At 37.6% G+C, this 22,757-nt stretch overlaps 2 protein-coding genes across 2 annotated transcripts in view; both read right to left on the bottom strand.

Annotated features, from left to right (window-relative positions):
- Nucleotides 1-7,224: 7,224 nt before the first annotated feature.
- Nucleotides 7,225-18,225, bottom strand: sim1a (SIM bHLH transcription factor 1a). The gene is made up of 10 exons (XM_016522610.1): nucleotides 17,929-18,225; nucleotides 14,132-14,214; nucleotides 13,512-13,601; nucleotides 13,283-13,391; nucleotides 13,110-13,195; nucleotides 12,587-12,786; nucleotides 11,992-12,098; nucleotides 11,211-11,358; nucleotides 8,125-8,290; nucleotides 7,225-7,906 (listed from the first exon to the last, which is right to left on the bottom strand). Exons 1-10 carry the CDS (start codon nucleotides 18,101-18,103, stop codon nucleotides 7,307-7,309), a joined length of 1,764 nt encoding a protein of 587 aa, XP_016378096.1. The 5' UTR covers nucleotides 18,104-18,225; the 3' UTR covers nucleotides 7,225-7,306.
- Nucleotides 18,226-20,615: 2,390 nt separating this feature from the next.
- Nucleotides 20,616-22,757, bottom strand: part of LOC107716218 (activating signal cointegrator 1 complex subunit 3-like) — a gene marked incomplete at its 5' end in the record, with an annotated part of 54,594 nt that continues 52,452 nt past the window's right edge. The window contains 3 exons of the mRNA XM_016522598.1: nucleotides 20,616-21,705; nucleotides 21,783-21,958; nucleotides 22,035-22,241. Coding sequence (XP_016378084.1) covers nucleotides 21,558-21,705; nucleotides 21,783-21,958; nucleotides 22,035-22,241 — 531 coding nt within the window. The remainder of the gene's footprint in view (nucleotides 21,706-21,782; nucleotides 21,959-22,034; nucleotides 22,242-22,757) is intronic.

Genomic DNA, 22,757 nt, shown 5'->3' with positions numbered 1-22,757 from the left:
TTGGCCCTCCAGGACCGAGTTTGGAGACCCCTGCTGTAGTGCATAATTAGCATTGACCTGATGGTAATTTTGTCCGTTTTCAGAACGCTTTGGTCTTTTTTTTATTTATTTATCTATTGCATGCCAGGCAGGGTATAACAGTCTGGGCATAACACATCAACACCACATCATGCTACACGTAGTATCATATTAATTAATATTTAATTCATTACCATGATGCAGAACTCTATTTAGATCTTACCCGAGATCTTGCAAACAGACAGCCCACCAAGGTAAAATGGCAAAGCATCAATGTCACAAGCAATCGATTTATCTCACAGTCTGTTGTGTTAGCATCACATACAGGCCTAGTAAAGAGCATCCTGTACTTTTATTGTTTTAATGCTTTTGAAGATGAAACATTGAGACAAACAAGTAACGCTCCAATGCTGTCCAAGCATTGCTAACAACTGACATTTCACTTTTTGCTTTTCACACTTTTCACAAACATTTGTTATTAATGTTTGACTCTTTATATGCAGGCATAGCTATCCACACTGTTTTATAGGGAATAAAAGCCATGTTTGGATCACACAAGTACAAGGAGGCTCAAATAGCTGTGTTGCATTTCTCTTGTCCTGAGCACAACATAACGCCAGTCCCACCCATGAAGACCAATAAAAGCATTGCAGCGGATAAGAGGGTTTTTCCCGCGCTATCAGACTTAAGCCATGCTTTGATGCGGTATGAGAGGGAGATGAGAGCAGTCTGCCTTGAGAAAACACAGCGGAGGTGTTTCAGGATTCACTAGCATTAGAGAGGAAAGGTTGTGAAAACAACCCACGGGCAAAAGCTGTTTAGAAATTGTGCGTGAAATTGGGAACAGAGGGATCAATGAGAACATAAAAAAAAAAAAAAGAATCAAAGTCACTCACACACACATACGCATTACAGACGTGTGAGCCAAGTGAGCCATGATTGGTCTTTATTCAAATCTCACACATGCAGAACAGAATCATTCACACATTTACCATGAAGCATTAATGGAGGAATGCTTTAGTCATTTTAGTAATGTTTAGCTATATTATTTGCTTTACCAAGCATGGTAACACTTTAGAATAGGGATCACATATTCACTATTAATTAAGAGTTTTCCCTCAATGGTCTTGCCCCTATTTTGATAGCTCCGCCCCACATATACGTACCAGTGTAGGCAGACTTTAGCTGTTGTAGACACGGTGTTACTCGCCTATTGAGAAGAAACAAAGCAACCTCGGCGTCCGATCGCAGGCCTCCGCTCCTTGAGCAGGATACCCTGCCTTTAATATATGTGTACTAATAAACAGCCAATATGTTAGTAATATGCATGCTAATAAGCAGCAAGAATCTGTCCTTAAAATGAAGTGTTACTGCTCCAACCCTTTAGGTGACGGAAGTTAAACATTTCTCATTTCCTCATCCTGTTCCCCATCATTTCCTGTCTTCTCTCTTTGTCTTTCGGGTATTAAAAAGGGCCAAAATAATGAAAATAAATTAGCATTTAAAAAAAAATGTTTTTGAATAATATAATTTAGAAGAATAAGAAATACTTAAGATTCTGCACTATTTCTAGACAAAACAAGCTACACTTGCATTTAGGTCTAACTTTATATTATGTACTACTTTATATTACCTACTATGCCAACCCAGTCTCATGAGAAAATGTAACTATTTTACAAGGAGACATTTCATATGAATTCAAACCATGTGATTCGTAAGAAAATGTAAGATTTTCTGAAAAATTGTAAGCATGAAGGTCCTCCCCCGGAACCTAACTTAATTAGGAATTAAGGCCAGAGTATATTTGGGCCATCCGTGTTCCATTACAATGTAGTTACAATGTAACAACATGCATGCACACAATAAACATCAACATTTCAACACAATCTCATGGCATTTTGTAAATAGTTTACAGTTTAGTGAATTGGTGGCTAATTTGTACAAGCTCATTTGCACATCTTTATACAATAAACCCACTGACGGTTATGTTTAAGGGTGGGGTGGATATTTATGCTTATTTTATTTCTAAAATCATATGTTTTTACACAATTCACTGCAAACAAACTCATATGAAATTGCCACCTTGTAAAATAGTTACGTTTTCCTGTGAGATCGTGTAGTAAGCTTTCAAGTATCACATAGTTTTACATTTTTTAAAGAAAGTACCTAGCTGTTAAAAACACCTAGTATAAAGTATAGGTCCAATAAATAAATATATATATTCATATATTATTTTTTTTTTACAGGATTGATATGATGGACAGACTGCACTTTTTTCATGCCCATCTCTATTAGTCAGTGCTCAATACTCACATTTGAATATGTTGTTTGTGTATGTGTAAAAGCGTAGCAGTTTATTTGTGCGGTTGGTGTGGAGAATGTAACACATGGTGTTTTCAGCATTTGTGCCCCACACACATTTAAAGGCACCAGCAGGGTTTCACCTGTCTGGGCTGAGCTACACCAAGGCTCTCTGGTTTCGGTGGGGTACATTGCTCCTAAGCCCAGCTGTAAACGCTACAGGATTAGCCAATCTGCATTTGCGCCTTCTTGTCTTTCTTTGAGGGTGACAGCAGGGAAATGTGCACCTCTGTTTGCTTGCTTTTCCAACTGTGGTGAAACATCAGACTTACGTATATTTCTGTAGATTTGTATTGGGCTTGCGTTACACATCCAATGCATTACACGTCCCTGTATTCATTTATTTATTTATTTTGGAAAGTATAGCTCTAACTGCTTTGGAGTTATTCATGTTAACTATAGCCTTAAGGTAAAGAAAATTGAAGTAAATAGTTAAAAGATAGATTTATAAGGTGGGAATGTTAGGGTGACGCAAATTGACCAAGGCTCTCTGGTTTCGGTGGGGTACATTGCTCCTAAGCCCAGCTGTAAACGCTACAGGATTAGCCAATCTGCATTTGCGCCTTCTTGTCTTTCTTTGAGGGTGACAGCAGGGAAATGTGCACCTCTGTTTGCTTGCTTTTCCAACTGTGGTGAAACATCAGACTTACGTATATTTCTGTAGATCTGTATTGGGCTTGCGTTACACATCCAATGCATTACACGTCCCTGTATTCATTTATTTATTTATTTTGGAAAGTATAGCTCTAACTGCGTTGGAGTTATTCATGTTAACTATAGCCTTAAGGTAAAGAAAATTGAAGTAAATAGTTAAAAGATAGATTCATAAGGTGGGAATGTTAGGGTGTAAAACGCAAATTGTGTTCCTCATTAAATCAGACTCTGTGAATGATTAAAGGCTTGTGTCATGGATGAATGAAAAGAACTCACCTCAACTTTTCAAGGATAGGTGAAAGAAACAGCTTGTCTTATTACTGTCTGAGTGTTTTCATGTATTGGCTCTCTCTAAACGTGCTGTGAGAACCAGAAAGCTTACACTCATTTCCTCATTTACTGGCTCCATTTCTTTTTCACACAATTATAAAACCTAACCGAGTACAAACACTGCAGTCAGCTGTTAGAGGGATAATCAAATGTATGACTAGGAAACAACACTGAAAACCCGTTAAGTAGAAATAATCTTCCTCCCTCTGATCTCACGCTTCTGCCACTCAATAATCAGACGTAAAGGTTACATTTTCCAGAGCCGTTTCTCGCTCAGACCAAGACACAAATATCTCCGTCTGAAGTATTTTATACAGGATGTGTGAGGAAACATCTCGAATGCAGTCAAAGGGCCATACTTCACTCACCAAGCACCAAGCAGTGTCTTTGAGGTAAACTGGATTTGTTTTTCCACTTTGATGTGCTTTGGTATATTTTCATGCATTGAAACATTTTCTAATGCAGATTCTAATCCAAAATATATATTTCATGTGTGTGCTGATTTTTACGTGAGAAAATCTTTACTTACAAACTCATAATTACAACCCAGTCTCATAAAAATACGTACCTCTGGGTGCTTTTCTGCAACACCGTTTTTACGTACCTTACTGCACGTTTCGCCGCAGTTTCAAAGAGAAATGTCCACTGAGTGGCGCTAAAACACGGGTTCAATACGTGAACCCTGGCACGTTTTTATTGCGTTGATATAGGTACGTATTGCTGTGTTTTTATTACGTTGCTTCAGGTACGTATTGCGGCGATTCAGAATTCAAATATCCGGGGACTGTCGCTAAAAGTTAATGCTCTATCGTGTTGGAAATATGCCCTACACCAAAACCAACCCTAAACCTACCCGAAAGTGTTGACAATTGCAAAACTGATTTTAAAAAAACGCATTTGTTAATGCAACTGTGTCATTTGAACTGACTTATATGCCGATTTGAACTGTTTTGTCGAACCGTAGTTACACGGGATTCTTCTAGTGTTCATTTCTTTTGGAAACTGCAGTGATATGTACTTATTGGTACATATTTCGCGTCTCGCGAAAATGTGCCCCGGGGTACGTTTTTGCCATGAGACCAGGTTGCATAATTATGATGGTACTGAGTCTGGACAACATAATAGTTCAAGCACAAGTCTCAGACTTCACTAGCATCTTGTGAGTTTCAAAAGTCTGTATATATATATATATATATATATATTGTATAAAGTTGTATAAAAAGTCATGTAGAAACAATTTTCACTAAAAAATTGCTATTTGATTTTACAAATAATTATAAACAATTGGTTAAAAGTTTTTCAAATTTTGAAGTAGAAAGACTGAAATAGTATGTTCTTGTCAAATATACTACAGTAAAATAAAATGGTTTTTTTTAGCATTCACTTTTTGTATTGGAGTACATTTTACAAGAAAATATTATTTCCGTTTTTCTACTTCAAAATGTCATATTTAATTGAATGTGTAACTTGCAGTGTCTTTGCAATTGTTTGTGACCTTTCTGAGTGAAAATTGTTTCTACACCATTGTTTTTTACAATGGTTTTTTTTGAGTTAGAGTAAAGTGTTTATAAAATGAAGTTAGAATATTGTAAGTCACACAAGGATGTCAACTTTTCCAATGTATTTAATGTCTCATAATATGCATGAGGCACTGCAAACACGCAGTGAAATGTGCCGTTAGACTGCTGGATATGTGGAGTCAGGCCTGCAGCAGCTGTGATGGAGCTCCGCTCACTGATGTGTGTTAATGCTGTCTGTGTTAGTCACTGTCGCCCAGCAACACACCTGTCAGGACGGCCAAGAGTTTACCTGAGCTTCCTTCACAGCACACATGAAATACAGAGCGGATATATATATATATATATATTGTATAAAGTTGTATAAAAAGTCATGTAGAAACAATTTTCACTAAAAAATTGCTATTTGATTTTACAAATAATTATAAACAATTGGTTAAAAGTTTTTCAAATTTTGAAGTAGAAAGACTGAAATAGTATGTTCTTGTCAAATATACTACAGTAAAATAAAATGGTTTTTTTTAGCATTCACTTTTTGTATTGGAGTACATTTTACAAGAAAATATTATTTCCGTTTTTCTACTTCAAAATGTCATATTTAATTGAATGTGTAACTTGCAGTGTCTTTGCAATTGTTTGTGACCTTTCTGAGTGAAAATTGTTTCTACACCATTGTTTTTTACAATGGTTTTTTTTGAGTTAGAGTAAAGTGTTTATAAAATGAAGTTAGAATATTGTAAGTCACACAAGGATGTCAACTTTTCCAATGTATTTAATGTCTCATAATATGCATGAGGCACTGCAAACACGCAGTGAAATGTGCCGTTAGACTGCTGGATATGTGGAGTCAGGCCTGCAGCAGCTGTGATGGAGCTCCGCTCACTGATGTGTGTTAATGCTGTCTGTGTTAGTCACTGTCGCCCAGCAACACACCTGTCAGGACGGCCAAGAGTTTACCTGAGCTTCCTTCACAGCACACATGAAATACAGAGCGGACAAATGCTCTCAAAGAGCCCTTTCTGAATGTTTGTCCTCTACAAGGTGTGCTTTAGTCTCATTTCATGATTTGCTGCCAGAAAAAAATAAAATAAAATAATAATAAAATAAATCAATGTAAAAAATCCCTAAAGCAAAAAGAAAACACCCATCGGTGGGCAAATGCATATATACATATATATATATCTTCAGTATTTTTGAAGCAAGGTGAACCAAACACCCATTTAGTTCCTCTGAACTCAAGAATCCTTATATGTTGATTCATGCTCTTTTTTTATTTGACTAAACACAGAACAGAGATTAAATAAATTTGTGCAAATTATTTGTAATTGTTTGCTAAAAAAATAATTTTATCTATATAGAATAAGGCCTGTATTTTATTATCGAAATGATCTTCTTTAAAAGCATTTATTACTAAATGACAGTGAGTGCTAATGATGTAAAAACATGATATATATCTCTATATATATATATATATATATATGTGTGTGTGTGTGTCTACAGGAAATATGGCCCTTTTTTTTTTGCTGGCTCAAGATGTAATCATCATGTATTGCTTGATTCAACACGGCAGATTTCACCGCTCTTTATTTATTTTAAGCAGATTAATTCCAGCAGTATATTGTTATTGTTCATGTGTGATGTTATTGCACTGTAAGTACTTAAGTTTTCGTTGGAATTTATGGTGTAAAATGTTAGTGAATAGATTACAGTCTGTTTTTTTTTTTTTTGTATTTTATTAATTTTTCCAATTAATTTTTAGTTGAAATCTATTGCCTTGAAAGATGCTGTAATTTGACACAAAAATGAACTGACAAAAATGTTTCCTGATGTCACATGGATTATTTTACCGATCTCCTTGCTATGTTTCTGGACTTGGGAACATTTCAGTTGCGTTGCTGTCTATGCAGGGTCAGACAGCTCTCAGATTACATCAAAAATATCTTAATTTGTGTTCCGAAGATGAACGAAGGTATTACGGGTTTGAAACGACATGAGGGTGAGTTATTAATGGCAGAATTTTCCTTTTTGGGTGAACTATCCCTTTAATACACTGCAAACGTGTACTTAATCAGTATGTTTGTCTTGTTTTCTAGCAAAAATATCTAAACATCCTTTAAATAAGATCAATTTACTTATACAAATTTGCATAATATAAGATTTGTTTACTTTCTATTAGCTTTTTATTTTTTTCTTCTTCAGCATAAACCTCAGTATTTAAAAGAAAAAAGAAAGAAAAAAATCATAATATCTTAAGCAATTTCGCTTCTTAAGTAAATGTTTTGTTTTATGGATGCTTACTTTTTTACTAGAAAACAAGTATTTGTAGAATGTGTAGGAACAAGAACAAATCAAATCAAATCAAAAATTCTAGGCTAGCTTGAGTGAGAGGGTGAAGCGCTGAGTGGCGGTTCGTGATTTGATAAGCATCAGCTGCCGTTGGTGATAATGACGGAGGTGCCTTTATGGCCCGGTGCTTGTTCAGCCTGCATGCGCAGATGAGTGGCCATGTCGTAATGGGAGGAACCTGAGCAACCCAGGGAGTATCCTCTAAAGCTGTCTGCCTCGTACAGATGTTCTAGTGCGTAGCTGGTGAGCGAGTAGGCTGTGTGTTTTTCCAGGTACTGGCGGGGGTGTGAGGGGTATAGCGCTGGAGTCGGAGAGACAGCACATGTGCCCGTCAGGGGCAGAGGCTGCTGGTGTTGCTGAGAAGAGGAGAGCTCGCTTTGCAGGAAGTCTTTACTTTTACCCAGTCTGTCAGGGATGGGGCTGCTGAGACGGGACAGAGGAACAGGACTAGGGGCGGGGCTTATAACCTGAGCCGGCCCCCGACACACCACACTCTGCAATGCTGACTGGGAAAAGTCGGTACTGTGAAACAAGGAGCCGTGGCTCTTTGCCAGACCGTTTGTAGAGTCCAAAGGTATTTCTGTAGGAGCCTTTCTCAACTGCAGACGACTTTCCATGGCACGTCCTAAGGAAAGCTCATTGTGGGACTGGCTCGTAGTGGCTGAAATTCTGCACCAAGGCTGAATTTCGGGAAAGAGACTTCAGATACAGTACTAGGGACCACTTAGGCCTATATAAAAGCATCCAAAAAGCAGCATGTCATGGGACCTTTAAGGAACGACTAGGCATGTCCTAGTTGTGTAAATCACATTAGAAGTCTTCCCAGCAATAGAAGACCTTCCTAGAGCTCCCAATATACCATTACCAGCCAAATGGAAGGCATTACTGTGATACTGACCTGTGAATATGGAGAGAGTCTTGTTTTGGTCTTGGTACGGGAGACTCTGCTTTTGCCAACTCTTCTGTTCTCACTGATGGGGTTAGAGGGGCTGTTGTAGGTGAACGAGGGTTTAGCGGACGTCACCTGATCTAAGGACAACTGTAGTCCTTTGTACTCCGTGTCCCTGTTGGGGAATGACAGCAACATTTAGCCTCGAACCCAACAGTGTGTGCAACTTCATGGTTTGCGACTGCTTGTCTCGCTATTACCGTTTACTGGTGCATTTTTCCCCTTTCAGTTTACCACTCAGAGAAATGTATGGTCAGGCATTTTTTTGATACTTGAGGCTCCATGCTCATTTGTGAAGCAGTGTGTGAGGAAGACTCAAGGACAGAAAATGAATTGCATTGTTTCTCCTGCAGGATTGGAACAAGGCTCCTACAAACATACGGCAGAGGGCTGGAGGCTCTGTTCAAATACACAGTGAGATTAAGAGCTATGTCTTGCTAAATCAAACCCACACAGGGATCACCACATAAGGCATAACTAGGAAATGGGAATTGATTTCTCAGTAAAGTGGTGTATGGATTTCTGTTCCCAGTGATGTATAACTTTCAGAAAACGATGGCTGGAGTGTATGCTAGCCAGGCGCCGATGCCAGCTTCCCTCCTGAGGCCTAGCAGTCTGGCTCAGACAGCACGCAGACTAATGGGATTGCATGCAGATGGCAACATCTTGGAAAAAGACCGACATACACTTTCTCACATGCAACCCGCACAAATGCACTCGCAGATCCATGCGATCTCATGAAGTTGACACCGTCGTTGTACGCGCTATGTAAACAAAAAGTTTTTCCGAGGTCAGGGCCTGTAGAAAGAAACCAAGACCCTTAAGGTGCAACAGGTTGGCCGGTGTGAGTGGTTTAGCGCATACACACAATCTCATTCAGCTGAGCTGCCATTCTCACACACACACCATCTCATTTCACACCTCACAGCCCGTGTGAGTAGACTCTGATAACACCTCGATAAGACGCCAGACATATCCACCTCGCTTCCTTTTCTCACTAAAGACTAGCTGTGCATTTCTGAATGAGAGCACATGTGGAGAGGTTAAACAGGAAACAGATCTCGCACTCGTGATGTCTACACTGCAACGCACGCTTTTATGGAAATCATTCTTCTCAAGGAAACTGAATCATGGATGATGGCAGGGAATATCACAAAAAAAAAAGAAGAACTCCATTCATGGACACTCTTAGCAAGCTGTGAGCTATAAACACTCATCATCTTTACAACCTATTAATTAAACCTCATAAACACTTTTCTTTTATAGCTGTGGCCGAAGAGCTATCTGACACTCGCAGGCTATTGGCAGACTGGCATATTAAAACCAGTCCACTTTTTTAATGGTTTTTATGGCGTGCAATTCATTTACATCTGTAACAGACAAATAGCAAAGGAGGGAGAACGAGTGGGGCTGCGGGGGGTGGGGGGCAGTCGATGCTCCAGATGCTGGCATCAGTTCTAATGGGCTCTCTGAAAGTGTGCGCACAAATGCTGCTTTTCACTCTTCCATACGTCCCTCGCTCAAAACCGTAGTGTGAGCGATGGCTCCATTGCTCAATCCTACCTCATTCTTTCCAGAGAGTTCCAGTGGAAATGTTCATTGTGGTAATGCACGGAGTTTGTCAGTATGAATGCATGACAAATAAATCATCCACGACCCCTGGCTCCCATGCAGTCCCTGTGCATGCAGCTGGCATATTATATAAAGCAAGAACAGGAATGACACCCCAAACTGTCTGATGAGCATCAGGGCAGCTTTAACACGCTCAGTCACTGTCATTGGTGGACTTGCAAACACCATAAATTTGAACCTTAATGATATTGTATTGAACCTATTGCTAGTTGTAAGTCACTAAGAGGGGCCTTTTAGCTGAGTAACAGTGGAATAATGTGGGCAATTCAACACAACTGTAGACAGAAGCTTTAAGAAATTATACGGCTTACTACACTTTTGCCTAATACACTGCATGCATGTTAGTCATGTACAAATGGATTCAAGTTTGTGTATGCATTATTGCATTATTGAACAATTTGAGGGTATAGCTGAAGTGGTAACACATTTTTTTAAGAACCAATTCTCACAATCAACTAGTTGCTTATTAGCATGCATATTATTAGCATATTGGCTGTTTATTAGTACTTATAAAGCACATATTAATGCCTTTTTCTGCATGACAATATTTTACATCCCTTAATCCTACCCCATACCTAAACTTAACAATTACCTTACTAACTATTAATAAGCAGCAAATTAGGAGTTTATTGAGGCAGAAGTCATAGTTAGTTAATAGTGAGAATTGATTCCCAAACTAAAGTGTGACCGCTGAAGTTGTAATTATCCCATGTTATGGTGAAAGTACATTAAGTAATTTGAAAATATGATTTTGCATGCATATACACTACTGTTTAAAAATCAGGAGTCAGTAAATTATTTTTTTTGGAATAAATTAATACTCAGAAAGGATGCATTCAATTGATTAAGAGTGACAGTAAAGACTTGTATAATGTTGAACTGTATATTCATCAAAGAATCCTGAAAAAACAAAACCATTTTCAACATTGATAAAAAATAATAAATGTTTCTCGATCATAAAATCAGCATATTAGAATAGATGTCGGTGACACTGAAGACTTGAGTAACGGCTGCTGAAAATTCAGCTTTGCATCACAGGAATAAATTAGATTTAAAAATATATTAATATGGAATACAGTTATTTTAAACTGTAATTACAAATGCCTACTACACATCAGGGGTTTATATTCTTTATACAGGCTGTCTGTATTGGAAACAATGAAGTACTCAGAAATTTAAAACTAGGGGTTACAAATGCAAATATATATATATAAAAAATAAACTATGAACATGAAAATAAGTACATGACTTTATAGCCTTTCATAGAATTCAGTGTTCATTATCTGAATTTAATTAATGAAAATAAAACAACAGTGTATAAAGATCTCATGCTGTTTTGAAGATGCATATTTAAAGAGGCATAAAAAGCTTTAGTAACACACATCTTTATATAGTGTACTCACGTGAGGACGTAGTTGACGCTGACGATGCAGTGTGGTCTGGACGATCTGCTGTTGTGTACGATAGTAGCGTAACTCTGTACCCACACCCACCCACCCTGCTTAGCCAGGAATCGGTAGTATTTGGTGGTGACTTGTCCTTTTACCAGCACTACAGAGAGAGAAACACACACAATCAATTAAAGAACATTTCTGATATACTTTCACTTCACATACGCTTCTTTTGCAAAACAGAAAAAAAACCAATTCATTAATTTGTTTACTTTTAACATTGTGCAACATTGTGATTTTTTTTAGTTGGTTTTACGTGTGGTTCATTTCATCTTGTTTATTCAGGAAAGCTAATTACTGCTTTCATTTGCATGCTTAAACCATAAACTGACGTTTTTCTTTCAGCCTTAATAACTATTTATAGCAAATAATGTCAAATATTGTGTCTCTTAATAAGCTGCGTTGTGCTGCAATCAGGAATGTGATAGATAAAACAATGGATAATTGATAATAGAAAATTGTGTTTTTAAGGACTAAACGTGTAGAAAAAAAAATTCTCATTTTCAATGCGGTTCACTAATTTAGTTACTAATTGATTGCATGTGTAATCTAAGCTCATGCTCATATCAGTATGTTGAGACAGGGAAATCATATTCATCTCCTGTAACGTGATATTATCAATTAGCACGCTCAGACCCTCGTGACGGTGAGCGATGTCAGTCATCACTAAAGCAGCTAGATGCTGTAAAGGAGACTTGTGCCAGAGGAATGAGGAAAAACAAACCTAACTCACACAAGTGGTGCGCGCAGCGGAGATGGAAAGTGTCACAGCTGTGGACGTGGTGATAAAGTGTCTTCTCTATTAAGTCTTGCGGCTCGTAGCCAGTGAGCTCCGCAACCCTGACAAACACAGAACACAGAACGGAATAACAATGGTGTTGGCGTGAGCACAAACACCTGTCCACACACTGGCACGTGCAAGAACGGGACACATTTGGTTAAACGTAAGCCCAATGCGCAAATGTGTGACTCACTAAACACAGCTGCATCTGGATATATACAAAGCTGCATTTACACAATCATAGAGGCACACGTGCACAGACACACAGACAAGAAAGTCCTGTTTGTGTCATTTGGTGGTTTGAAAATACAATTTTACATTATATATGGCACAAATAATAATATCCATTTTGATATCCATGTTTAACTTTGAATTTTCAAATGCCAATGTTTTGTTCAAATTGTGATGCTGATAATATAATCTGCAACTAAAAAGTTGCAAAATGCAAAAAAGCATTTTCATTCATAGTCTCAGGCCTTTGGTCCCCATTGCCTATTAATAAAACTAGCAGCGCAGCAATATGTATAAGCGTATGAACACATGGTACCTGGAGTCCAGGAAAATGAGTTTCATGTCCAGGCTGGCTCTGAACATGAACATATTGCTGTGGAGCTTGATCTCGGTTACTGCGCTGGGGGGGAGAGAGTGACCAACAGCCATCAGACCCACGTTCTGATAACAGCCGTCAAACGGAGACATGTCTAAGCTGTACTGACGGACCTTCAGATAGCCGCTGCAGTGAATTACCTGTCGGAGATCACACACACATATGCATCTGCATTAGAGTTCACAGCAACTGTGATAAACTCTATGCTATCTTATATTATGGTTTACATGTAAATATTCTCGGTCTATATACAATGTAAGTTAGAAAAGCCTGTAGGAATGCAGGTGGATCGCTTTCTGAACATTTGTCAATGCTGATGATTTAAAATATGCTGCCAAATGGCCACAATAGAAATAGATCTCCATTACAATATATAAGGAAAAAATATTAAATATTGTATATAATAAATGTACACCACACATAAAAAAAAAAAAGGAATGAATGAAAATATAACTTGGTCTACCTTGTAACCAGCACACGTCAAGCCAGCGTTTCTTTTAGCAAGGACGCATTTCATTCTCAGGAAAAAAGACCTTTCCATTTCATATTCTAGAAAAAGAAGCAGAAGACGGTGAAGGAGCTGTTTGAGGGAAGATGAATTGATTTGTGTGCAAAGGTGTGTAGTGGCTGTCTTACCGTGGACGAAGTGTGAATGATACGGCTGGTGAGCCGTCAGGACTGCGGTCATCTCGTCGTGGTCTGCGGGGTGGATGTATTCATAAATGCTGTTCCCCGTCAGCTCTACCTGTTAAAATGGACTTTTGTCATTGCAGTCAAAGCTGCCAGAAATAGTGTGATCTAGGCTGAATATAAATAGGCTAGGAATAAAAGCATTCAGTAGTAAATAGGAAAATGTGCACTTTACCTGTGACAACCCTAAATGCACTGATGCAGTTTCAGAAATGTACATGATTTTTCCATCAGGAGCTACCACAAAAATGAAGCCATCCAAAGTCTAAAGAAATTTTAAAAAAATAATAATTAATGCATTTATTTACATTAATTTGTTCTTATATTATGAAAGCATCACTAGCTCTAAGAAATCAATTATTATTATTTTTTTTCATTGAAAGCAAGATGCAATTCGGGTAGAGTTGAGGTAGCATTCAACATCTGAATCAGGAGATAAAATTAAGCCTTCATATTCCTTTATAACAATAAGTAAAAATATAAATAGATGCAGGAAGCACAAAAAACAACAACAATGTAATCATTTAAATAAATTGTGAAACAAAATCTTCGCAAGAAACACAACAAATGACAAATATTTATATTTTAGACGGCCTAACGGTTATCGTGGAACAGACCCACTAGCAATGCAAAATTGTAACTGTAAGACGAATTCTAAGTAGCCTAGCTCTATACGATCATTAAAAAAGTTCTATAGAATAGTTTCAGATTTCGATTCCAGAATTAAAATATTTTAATTATTAGGCCTACATATAATAATAATAATAGGCACGTACAGAATTTGAAAGTGTGTACCTGAAGCAGATGTGATCCTAACTCTCGGCCCACAATGTCCAGAGAACTCGCTCGACTCACATGGCCCCAAGACTCCCCAAGACCTGCGGAACGTATTCATTAAAAACACCTCAGCTTATCAGCTTAAAAATAAAAAAATGAATTATTATGATGAGCCTTAAATATCTGACAATCCATCCGGGTGCTGAAAAGAGCTAAGCTAAAACCAGTCTTAGCGCATAGCCTAGCCTACAAATTCGATTTGACGGAAAAAGCATATTAAAACTTACAACAACACACAAAAAAAAAATAACTACAGCAAAAACAATAGTCTATCGTCATCTGACGATCAGTCAGTCAATATTTGAACACTGAATTGACTGTAAACACGCTGAATGTAAATGAGGGGTGTTTATGGTGGTCCCGTCCAGGCGGAGAAACTCGATAAAGCAAACAGTCTGACACACACAATCCTTATTGAAATGCAAATCACACGAAAACAAACATCAAAAGCGCTGATTCCACTTTAATATTAAACAAACATGGACTCCGCGTTTATCCAGCAGAAACAATCACATTACTGCTCAAACAGCTCACTGAAATATAACCACATTCTTCCAGAGCCAATAACCGCTCAGAAAAACCTCCCGTAGAAACATGTTTGATGGCGGTTTTTTTTTTTTTTAACTGGCAGATCATTAAAAAAAAAAAAAAAAACTTTTTCTATAGCCTAAACAAATCAAATATTTTAAGATTAAGATTCCGTGAAAGCTATTCGACCACTCAGACCGTGCTTTCTAATTACAGCTTATGATAAAAACATTTAGGTTTATTAAACGATGATGATGATGATGATAATAATAATAATAATAATATAAAACAACAATAATAAAAAATTGTCGAAACAGTAATAACTGCTCCCAGTAACAATAATAATTGTTAGTGGGCGGAAAGCGCTTCTGAGGATCCTAATGCACGCCTGACCCAATGCCGATGGATCCGAAAAGAAAAGTTCTGATATTTCGCAGGGGAATTATTGGATCTGATTGGATCTGGATATCCGCGAGCTAATCACAGAACGAACTTTACATAGGCTAAGTAATAATAGTAAAGCACTTCACACAAAAGAATACATCATTGCATGTCTAGCGGAAATGTTTCAAAAATTGCTTGCAAGACAAGAAAACCGAACTGAATAAAATCATTCTTCTGTTTCTACTGTAAAAGCTGTGAACCCGTTTCTTTAGGCGCTGCTGAGAACACTTATTTTCACAGGCCCGAGATGTATTCCGACACACGAACCCTAATGCCTTTTATTCACACGAAATTACAAATATTCCTATTCTATTCTCTAATGTAAACAATGGTTATAAATAAGCTTCTGCCATTTTAAATAGTCGAATAACCGTAAAACAAGAGGAATCACTCATAATAATAATAGCTAATAAACAAAAATTCCAAATCTGAGCGAAAACCCCGTAACAGCAGACTTACTAAAAGAAACTAAACGAATAAAAACAGAAAACAACGCCTATCGCATAAAGTTGTATTATTAAACTGGTGCAACATTGGACTATTATTTGACAGCAGTGTCCGTCAGAGTTATTCTCTTCACAGCCCAGCAATAAATAACCACCATAAAACCAGCTTCACCTTCCTTCATTTTCTAATAAAACTTTACTGTCTCATTTCCTCCAACACTACATGTGAGCTGTCTGTACCGTGACCTCGCTGACCTTTAACCCGGGCCAGCAGCTTCATTCACGTTTAAAACCATGTATTTACAATCTAATGAGTAAAGCACACGGTGCAGTCCTGAGGATGGTCAAATGCTACACTTTAGAATGTATTTTACCATATGCTTGTTTCCAATCCTGGCATATCCACACACTGCGAGCCGAATAATTACATCTAATTAACGCGGATATAAATGTATCAGTATCTGTAATGTATTACTTGAATCATATTTCCCGCTTTCTCTTGATCCGTTATCAAAGACGGAGCCGTTTGATGAAAAGACGTTTTTAGGCTACAGCAGGTTTCAAACATGTTAATCAGTCATCCCATTGGAACTATTTATAACATGTAACATAGCCTACATCATGTATATCTAACAATAAAGTTGTATTATTAAACTGGTGCAACATTGGACTATTATTTGACAGCAGTGTCCGTCAGAGTTATTCTCTTCACAGCCCAGCAATAAATAACCACCATAAAACCAGCTTCACCTTCCTTCATTTTCTAATAAAACTTTACTGTCTCATTTCCTCCAGCACTACATGTGAGCTGTCTGTACCGTGACCTCGCTGACCTTTAACCCGGGCCAGCAGCTTCATTCACGTTTAAAACCATGTATTTACAATCTAATGAGTAAAGCACACGGTGCAGTCCTGAGGATGGTCAAATGCTACACTTTAGAATGTATTTTACCATATGCTTGTTTCCAATCCTGGCATATCCACACACTGCGAGCCGAATAATTACATCTAATTAACGCGGATATAAATGTATCAGTATCTGTAATGTATTACTTGAATCATATTTCCCACTTTCTCTTGATCTGTTATCAAAGACGGAGCCGTTTGATGAAAAGACGTTTTTAGGCATACAGCAGGTTTCAAACATGTTAATCAGTCATCCCATTAGAACTATTTATAACTTGTAACATAGCCTACATCATGTATATCTAACAGTAAATAGGCCTATTATTAAAATTTAAGAGGTGAAAACCTAACCACAGAATACACAAAATAAATAAATAAATAAAAAGAGTCGCGCGTGCATTGGTGAAAATGCAACTAAAAGGGGGACTGGCAAACTGTTTTACACACTTTAAAGTTGTCTTTTTTCTTGATATTAGTATACTTGTCGCACACAAACGATCAGTTTAGCCTCCAGGATTTTGTAACTGATGAAATGTCGTGTTTATATGTGTCACATTGTCTTAAACCCGTGCCGAGTGATGGCATATCCCACAAACCCACGATCCCTTTTTATTGTTCTGTTCTTTTTAATAATAATAGTAGCCTAATACTAGTTTCGTGTACGCACTGATGTCGTGTATTTAAACGCGACAGTCAGGTGTTGATCGGACGCTGATAATTGGCGTTATTATTTTTCAGTCACGCAGAGCAGAAGGTGGAAAATAACGCTAATAATCAGAGTGTCGGGAACTACACTCGAATACACTCAGTCTCCTTGCTTTAATGAAATTCACTTATTTAAAAAAAAAAAAAAAAAAAGGTGCTGCTGCTGAAAAGCGCCAGGCCGCAACGCCCATAATATTTTCGCGTCGTGTTTGCATTTTAAAAACGGAAGGGCCTTCTAAAACTCTATTAAAACGTCTTAATTACTTGTATTAACACTGCGCTTTGGTGATGTATGTTGTTTGAGAATGATTTCGGTCCTATCGTTTCTGTAAATTATGTGCATTTTCCTATTGAAAAATGGTTGTTCTTTAGGGCCTTTAAATGACACACAGCTACATGTCTAGATCAAAATACTAGTGAAATAAAATAATAATTTGAAACAAATAATATATTAATTATTAATATACAGCGCCAATACTACTAAAAACATCAGTACATTTCTGTAAAGCTGCTTTGAAACAACGTGTATTGTGAAAAGCGCTATACAAATACATTTGAATTGAATTAATAACATGTTTGCATTGCATTATTAATAACATATTGTTTATTATTATTATTATTGCTGACAAGAACAATGATAATGATGCTAGGCTTCCCAAAATGAATGAATTCTTGACAGATGCCGTGTGTACGCAGAAGATGCTGCATGGGAAATGACTGACGCACCTTCTGGGAAGACGATCCTCATCTTCAGGTAGCTGGTGGTGAGTCTGATGATGGAGGCTTTGTCCAGCTGTGAGGTGATGGCCGAGGGCAGAGGCAGCAGTTTGGCCAGCTCATAGAACTCGCTGTTCTCCTTCTCCCGCCGCGTCCGCGCCGCGTTCTTCGACTTCTCCTTCATGCTCTCCGTCACTGACAGCTGTCTCAGACCCTTCTGCTGTTCGCTTCGATCTCTCCACAACACAAACTCAACCGCATGCGTGAGATATCTCGAGCAGTTTCACCAACATGGGAAGCTTTCAGAGACGTCCTGAAAGCGTTCCTGCCATCGCCAGTTCCCAGAGGTTCCTGAGATGTCTTACACGCAGATGTGAGACGAACAGAGCTTCATGGTTATGATTAGCTTCTTTCATCCGCCGTGAGTCTTATTTTACACACACATGAAATCCACTCGGGCCCGGAATCTCTTCATAAGGGAAGTTCCATCCATCCATCCATCCATCAGACGCGCAGAATATTCCTGGAAAACAGCAGAGCGCACGTTCACTTCTCTTCCGACTTAGAAATGCACGCTCTGATTTATGAAACTGGCTACCATATCAAAACCTATATTTACTACTACTAACTACTGACGTTTACGATCATGTTAATATAAACTACGCATTTTCTTTCTGCAGGTTTGCTTGATACCTGCTCCATATCTATTCATGTTAGATGACACTGAACGTATTTGATTAAATTGCCTTTATAATTTCATATTTTGCTTAAGTATAACTTTTCACTTTTCGATAGGTTGAAACTTGCACGTCTTCTTACCTCATATCAGACCACACTGCAAACTTGCATCGTCTTCATAAGTTCATAACTCCACGACGAGAAATATCCAGAGCTGCGTTCACGCGTTAATTCACGCCGAATTCCACAGCAAACACGGCATCTTTGTATCCAGAAGGATCTTGTTTGGAGGAGAGTTTGTTGAAGTCTCTTTCTGTCAGAGCAGCACACGGACCCTCCCCCTGAGCTCAGCTCATTGGACACTGAAGGACCAGAAGGGGTTTTCCCATTGGATCCCATTCACTAGCGGCCGCTCCGCGTGAAATCCCGATTTGTTAGAAATGCTGACCCCTGACGCTCTATGAATAATATTTACATTTAAAGTTCACTGACTCTATCTATCCATCTATCTATCTATCTATCTATCTATCCATCTATCTATCAGGGCTGCACAATTAATCGAATTTCTAATCGCGATTACAATTACGGATGCCACAATTACGTAATCGTTCAAAGCGGCAATTAATCGTTCAAAGTCCACTTATGTTATTCTGCGTGCTTAAGATGCGTTTTTTTTTCTTTCTACATGTTATCTTAAGGGTTTTTCCCATTATTTTAATTTTAGTTTTAGTATAACATTATAACACCATTCGTACTGTTTTATAATTTAAAGAAACCAATCCGATGTATAGTATTTTTCACATTTGAGGCTTAATACTATAGACGAGCACTAAAGGTTTTTTTCAGTTAGAGTGTTTTCAGCTTGTTTATTTTCATAAAAAAATACAGCATGCAGTTGCATCAAACAATGGCATAAACATCATTCCATGTAAATTGTGATAATCGTAATTAATAATCGCAATTACAATTTCAAGGGAATAATCGACAATTATGATTTTTGTCATAATCGTGCAGCCCTTCTATCTATCTAGAAGCTAAATTGCTGCAAAATTAAAATAGCGGAATTGTGGCAAAAATGTTCCCTTCGTTAAAATAAGAGCATTAATCAACCACCTAAAATATCCAACATAAAAATATGAATACAATACATATTTAAATGTGCAAATATTTTAAACTACATATCTATAAATATGCATTACATATAAATAAAATGTACGTGCTCGTGATTTATTTGATTTATTTTTTTGGAGGCATATTACATAGAACGTTGCTTATAATTGAACGCAGTTATTATTATGGTCCTATTTTCTTACGGTTTAACTAAAGGATTGTGCAGCAATACAAATACAGCAAAACTCAAGCAGGCAGATCTGCTGTCCATGAAAGAAAACAACAGTATTGATTCAGAGGGTAAGTAAGAGGCAAATCAGTGATTATGGGAGTAAATCCCACTCTTCTTCCTATCAGTGTCCTGCTGAATAAAGAGCCAGCCATTTTGTCCTGACTTTAGTTTTGTTAATATTTCTTATTTTATGTAGATATAACCACTGTTTTAAGTCCTAGCCTTTTTGTGATATCAATATGATGAATGATTTATTGTGTTACTATGATAAAAATTATTAAAAATTATTAAAATCATAAAATTTTTAAGGGGGGAATTTTTTTTTTTTTTTTTTTATGCAGCAAATGTTGATGAAAAAAAAAATCTGAATGCCAAAAGCTCTTTTTGTGTGTGTGTGTGTATCTCAGGAGGACAGCAGTCTGTGACTGTAATAGAAAACCACCTGCAGCAGGAGAAAATCAGAAAGGATGCGCCCAGCACACGAAACGCTTGATGCTGCTTTAACCTTTTCCTAAAGCCTGAATTTGCTGCTGATTAAATGGCGTCAGTGGAAAAGAGAACAATCGAAAATACTTTACAATATATGAAGTCCTCAGTAGGGACTCAAAACCATTGCCATTAAAACCACTGGCAATAAATGAACGCTTTAAAACAATTAAACAATTAGGATTTTTAATTACAGTGTTAGTCAGAGACAGCGAAATAAAACAGCCTACTTACATTTTTTAAGCAAGCCTATATCAGAAAAGGGGTTGTAAGAGATGCTGTCTTGTCTGGTCTTAAAGCAACTTTATTTATAGAACATAAACTGATCATTTTGCAAATTATCATGACCAACATTATGATAGACTATTGTTTGCTTTAGTCAAACCTCAACATCCACTACTAATAAAATATTATTCTTAAATGTATTACTTTATTATCGAAAAATTCCAGAACATCTTTATATTCTTGCATAAAAGTCATTTTTACCCTGACGGGTGACCTGGTAAATAATAACAAGCATGTGCTGACTATTTGACCTCTGTAACAAAAAAACAAAACACATGTGGCCTGTGAATAACTGCTGAACACAGTCAATTCCAATGCTATGCAAATGTGGGCACTTAGGAAAGAATGGAAACAATTGATAGACTGATAAATACAACTGTGCTGCATGTGCTTTTATTTTTTTATTTAACAAAATTGATTTTCGTACTGAATATTTCCATAATTCAGAAGCAAAAACAATCTTTTTATGTTTATATTTTAATTAGACAAATATAACCTTTGCCCGTAATGCAGAGTGTACAAAAAGAAGAAGCAGCAGCAGCACAAAATAAGAGTAAAGAGTAATAAGGCAGGAAGAGTGACCGTCCGAGAAACAGATGAGGCTGATTCTCAGAAGGTTCCTCTTGAATCAATTACAACCATCTGATCTCTCATTCGAAAGTGTTAGATATAAAATCTATGACTGTTTGGGCCAGATGTTCTAATCATCAAAATGTTTAATTGAACCAGAAAAAAAAAAGAAAAAAGTTGGCACCCATTCAGTGTAGTTTCACGAAGAGAACTGAAGAGCTGTCCACCAAATGAACATCTCAAGCCAAGAGAGAAACTTTGGTTTAGTTGTGCGAGGTCACTTCGGGGCTTTTTTGCCAGCGTTATCTGATATCTCACTGTTGACTTGCGCAGCAATGCTGGCTGGGATGATGTTCAGGTGGATGTCGTACTGCTGATCCAGGCCGAGGTAGCTGTCGCTCATCAGGTACAGCGTGTAGATACACCTGGAGAAAGATTCAGACGTTAAGACAGTAGATACTACAAAAAAAACGCCATCAGAGTAGCAGCAGACGGCTCTTACTTCCCCGTCTTCTCAGGCGTGTAGAAGGCCACGGACACGCTGCTGTGGTTGCGTATAAATCCCACACGTTTGATAGCCAGCAGTTCTTTCTTCTCCACCTCCCCGAGAACAAGAAACCAGCCTTCGTCTTTGGGTTTGGGGAAGCGTGGCGCCTGTGCCTTGCTGTCCTGCTTCCTCTGAAAAGAATGGAATCAGTATTGATTAAATGGCTAGAAAATGAAAAGAAAACCGTGAATGAAGTGGTGGACTCACTCTCTGCTGGCCGGCGTTGAGGCGGCGCAGGGACACCTGGAGCACGTACTCCTGGTCAGCGTGCAGCGGCAGCCAGCTGGACTCGTCTCTGATGTTGGTGACGTTAGCAGGGATCACGCGCTCGGTTTGCTCCTCACAACCCTCCCACCAGCCCTTCACACTCATCCTGACCTCCACCACAGGCAGGTGACTCAGAAAAGCCCACGCCTGTGCAAAGAACCCCGAATTAGCACAATGAGGAGGACATGCTTTTTTTTCCTGCTTCTCGAATTTGATTGATATCAGGTAAATTTAGCAATACTACCTCTGTAAGTTTTGTTAATCACGCTTATGCTCACCAAGGCTGTATTTATTTGATCAAAAACAGTAAGCAATGTAAAAACAGAAATATTGTGTATTATCTAGTGCAGTCAAACGATTAATCGCGATTAATCGCATCCAAAATAAAAGTTTTTGTTTACATAATATATGTATGTGTACTGTGTATATTTATTATGTGTATATATAAATACACACATACAGTATATATTTTGAAAATATTTACATGTATATACATTTATTATATATAAATATATTTAATATATAAACAAAATTTTTCTTACATATATACATGCATGTGTTTGTATTTATATATACATAATAAATATACACAGTATACACACATATATTATGGAAACAAAAACTTTTATTTCGGATGCGATTAATCGCGATTAATCGTTTGAC

The sequence above is a fragment of the Sinocyclocheilus rhinocerous genome, unplaced genomic scaffold, assembly GCF_001515625.1.
Source record: "Sinocyclocheilus rhinocerous isolate Xijiao unplaced genomic scaffold, SAMN03320098_v1.1 scaffold3966, whole genome shotgun sequence".
Lineage (NCBI taxonomy): Eukaryota > Metazoa > Chordata > Actinopteri > Cypriniformes > Cyprinidae > Sinocyclocheilus > Sinocyclocheilus rhinocerous.
The sequence above is the reverse complement of the archived record's forward strand: the minus strand, read 5'-3'. Positions and strand labels throughout refer to the sequence as shown.

What these genes read in the sequence shown, in the direction of transcription:
- sim1a (XM_016522610.1), bottom strand. Translation starts at nt 18,103, where the DNA reads ATGAAGGAGAAGTCGAAGAACGCGGCGCGGACGCGGCGGGAGAAGGAG. An exon ending in TGCATTTAGGGTTGTCACAG is followed by an intron (nt 13,392 to 13,511) that starts GTAAAGTGCACA and finishes CCATTTTAACAG; the next exon opens with GTAGAGCTGACGGGGAACAG. An exon ending in GACTCTCTCCATATTCACAG is followed by an intron (nt 7,907 to 8,124) that starts GTCAGTATCACA and finishes CCCGAAATTCAG; the next exon opens with CCTTGGTGCAGAATTTCAGC.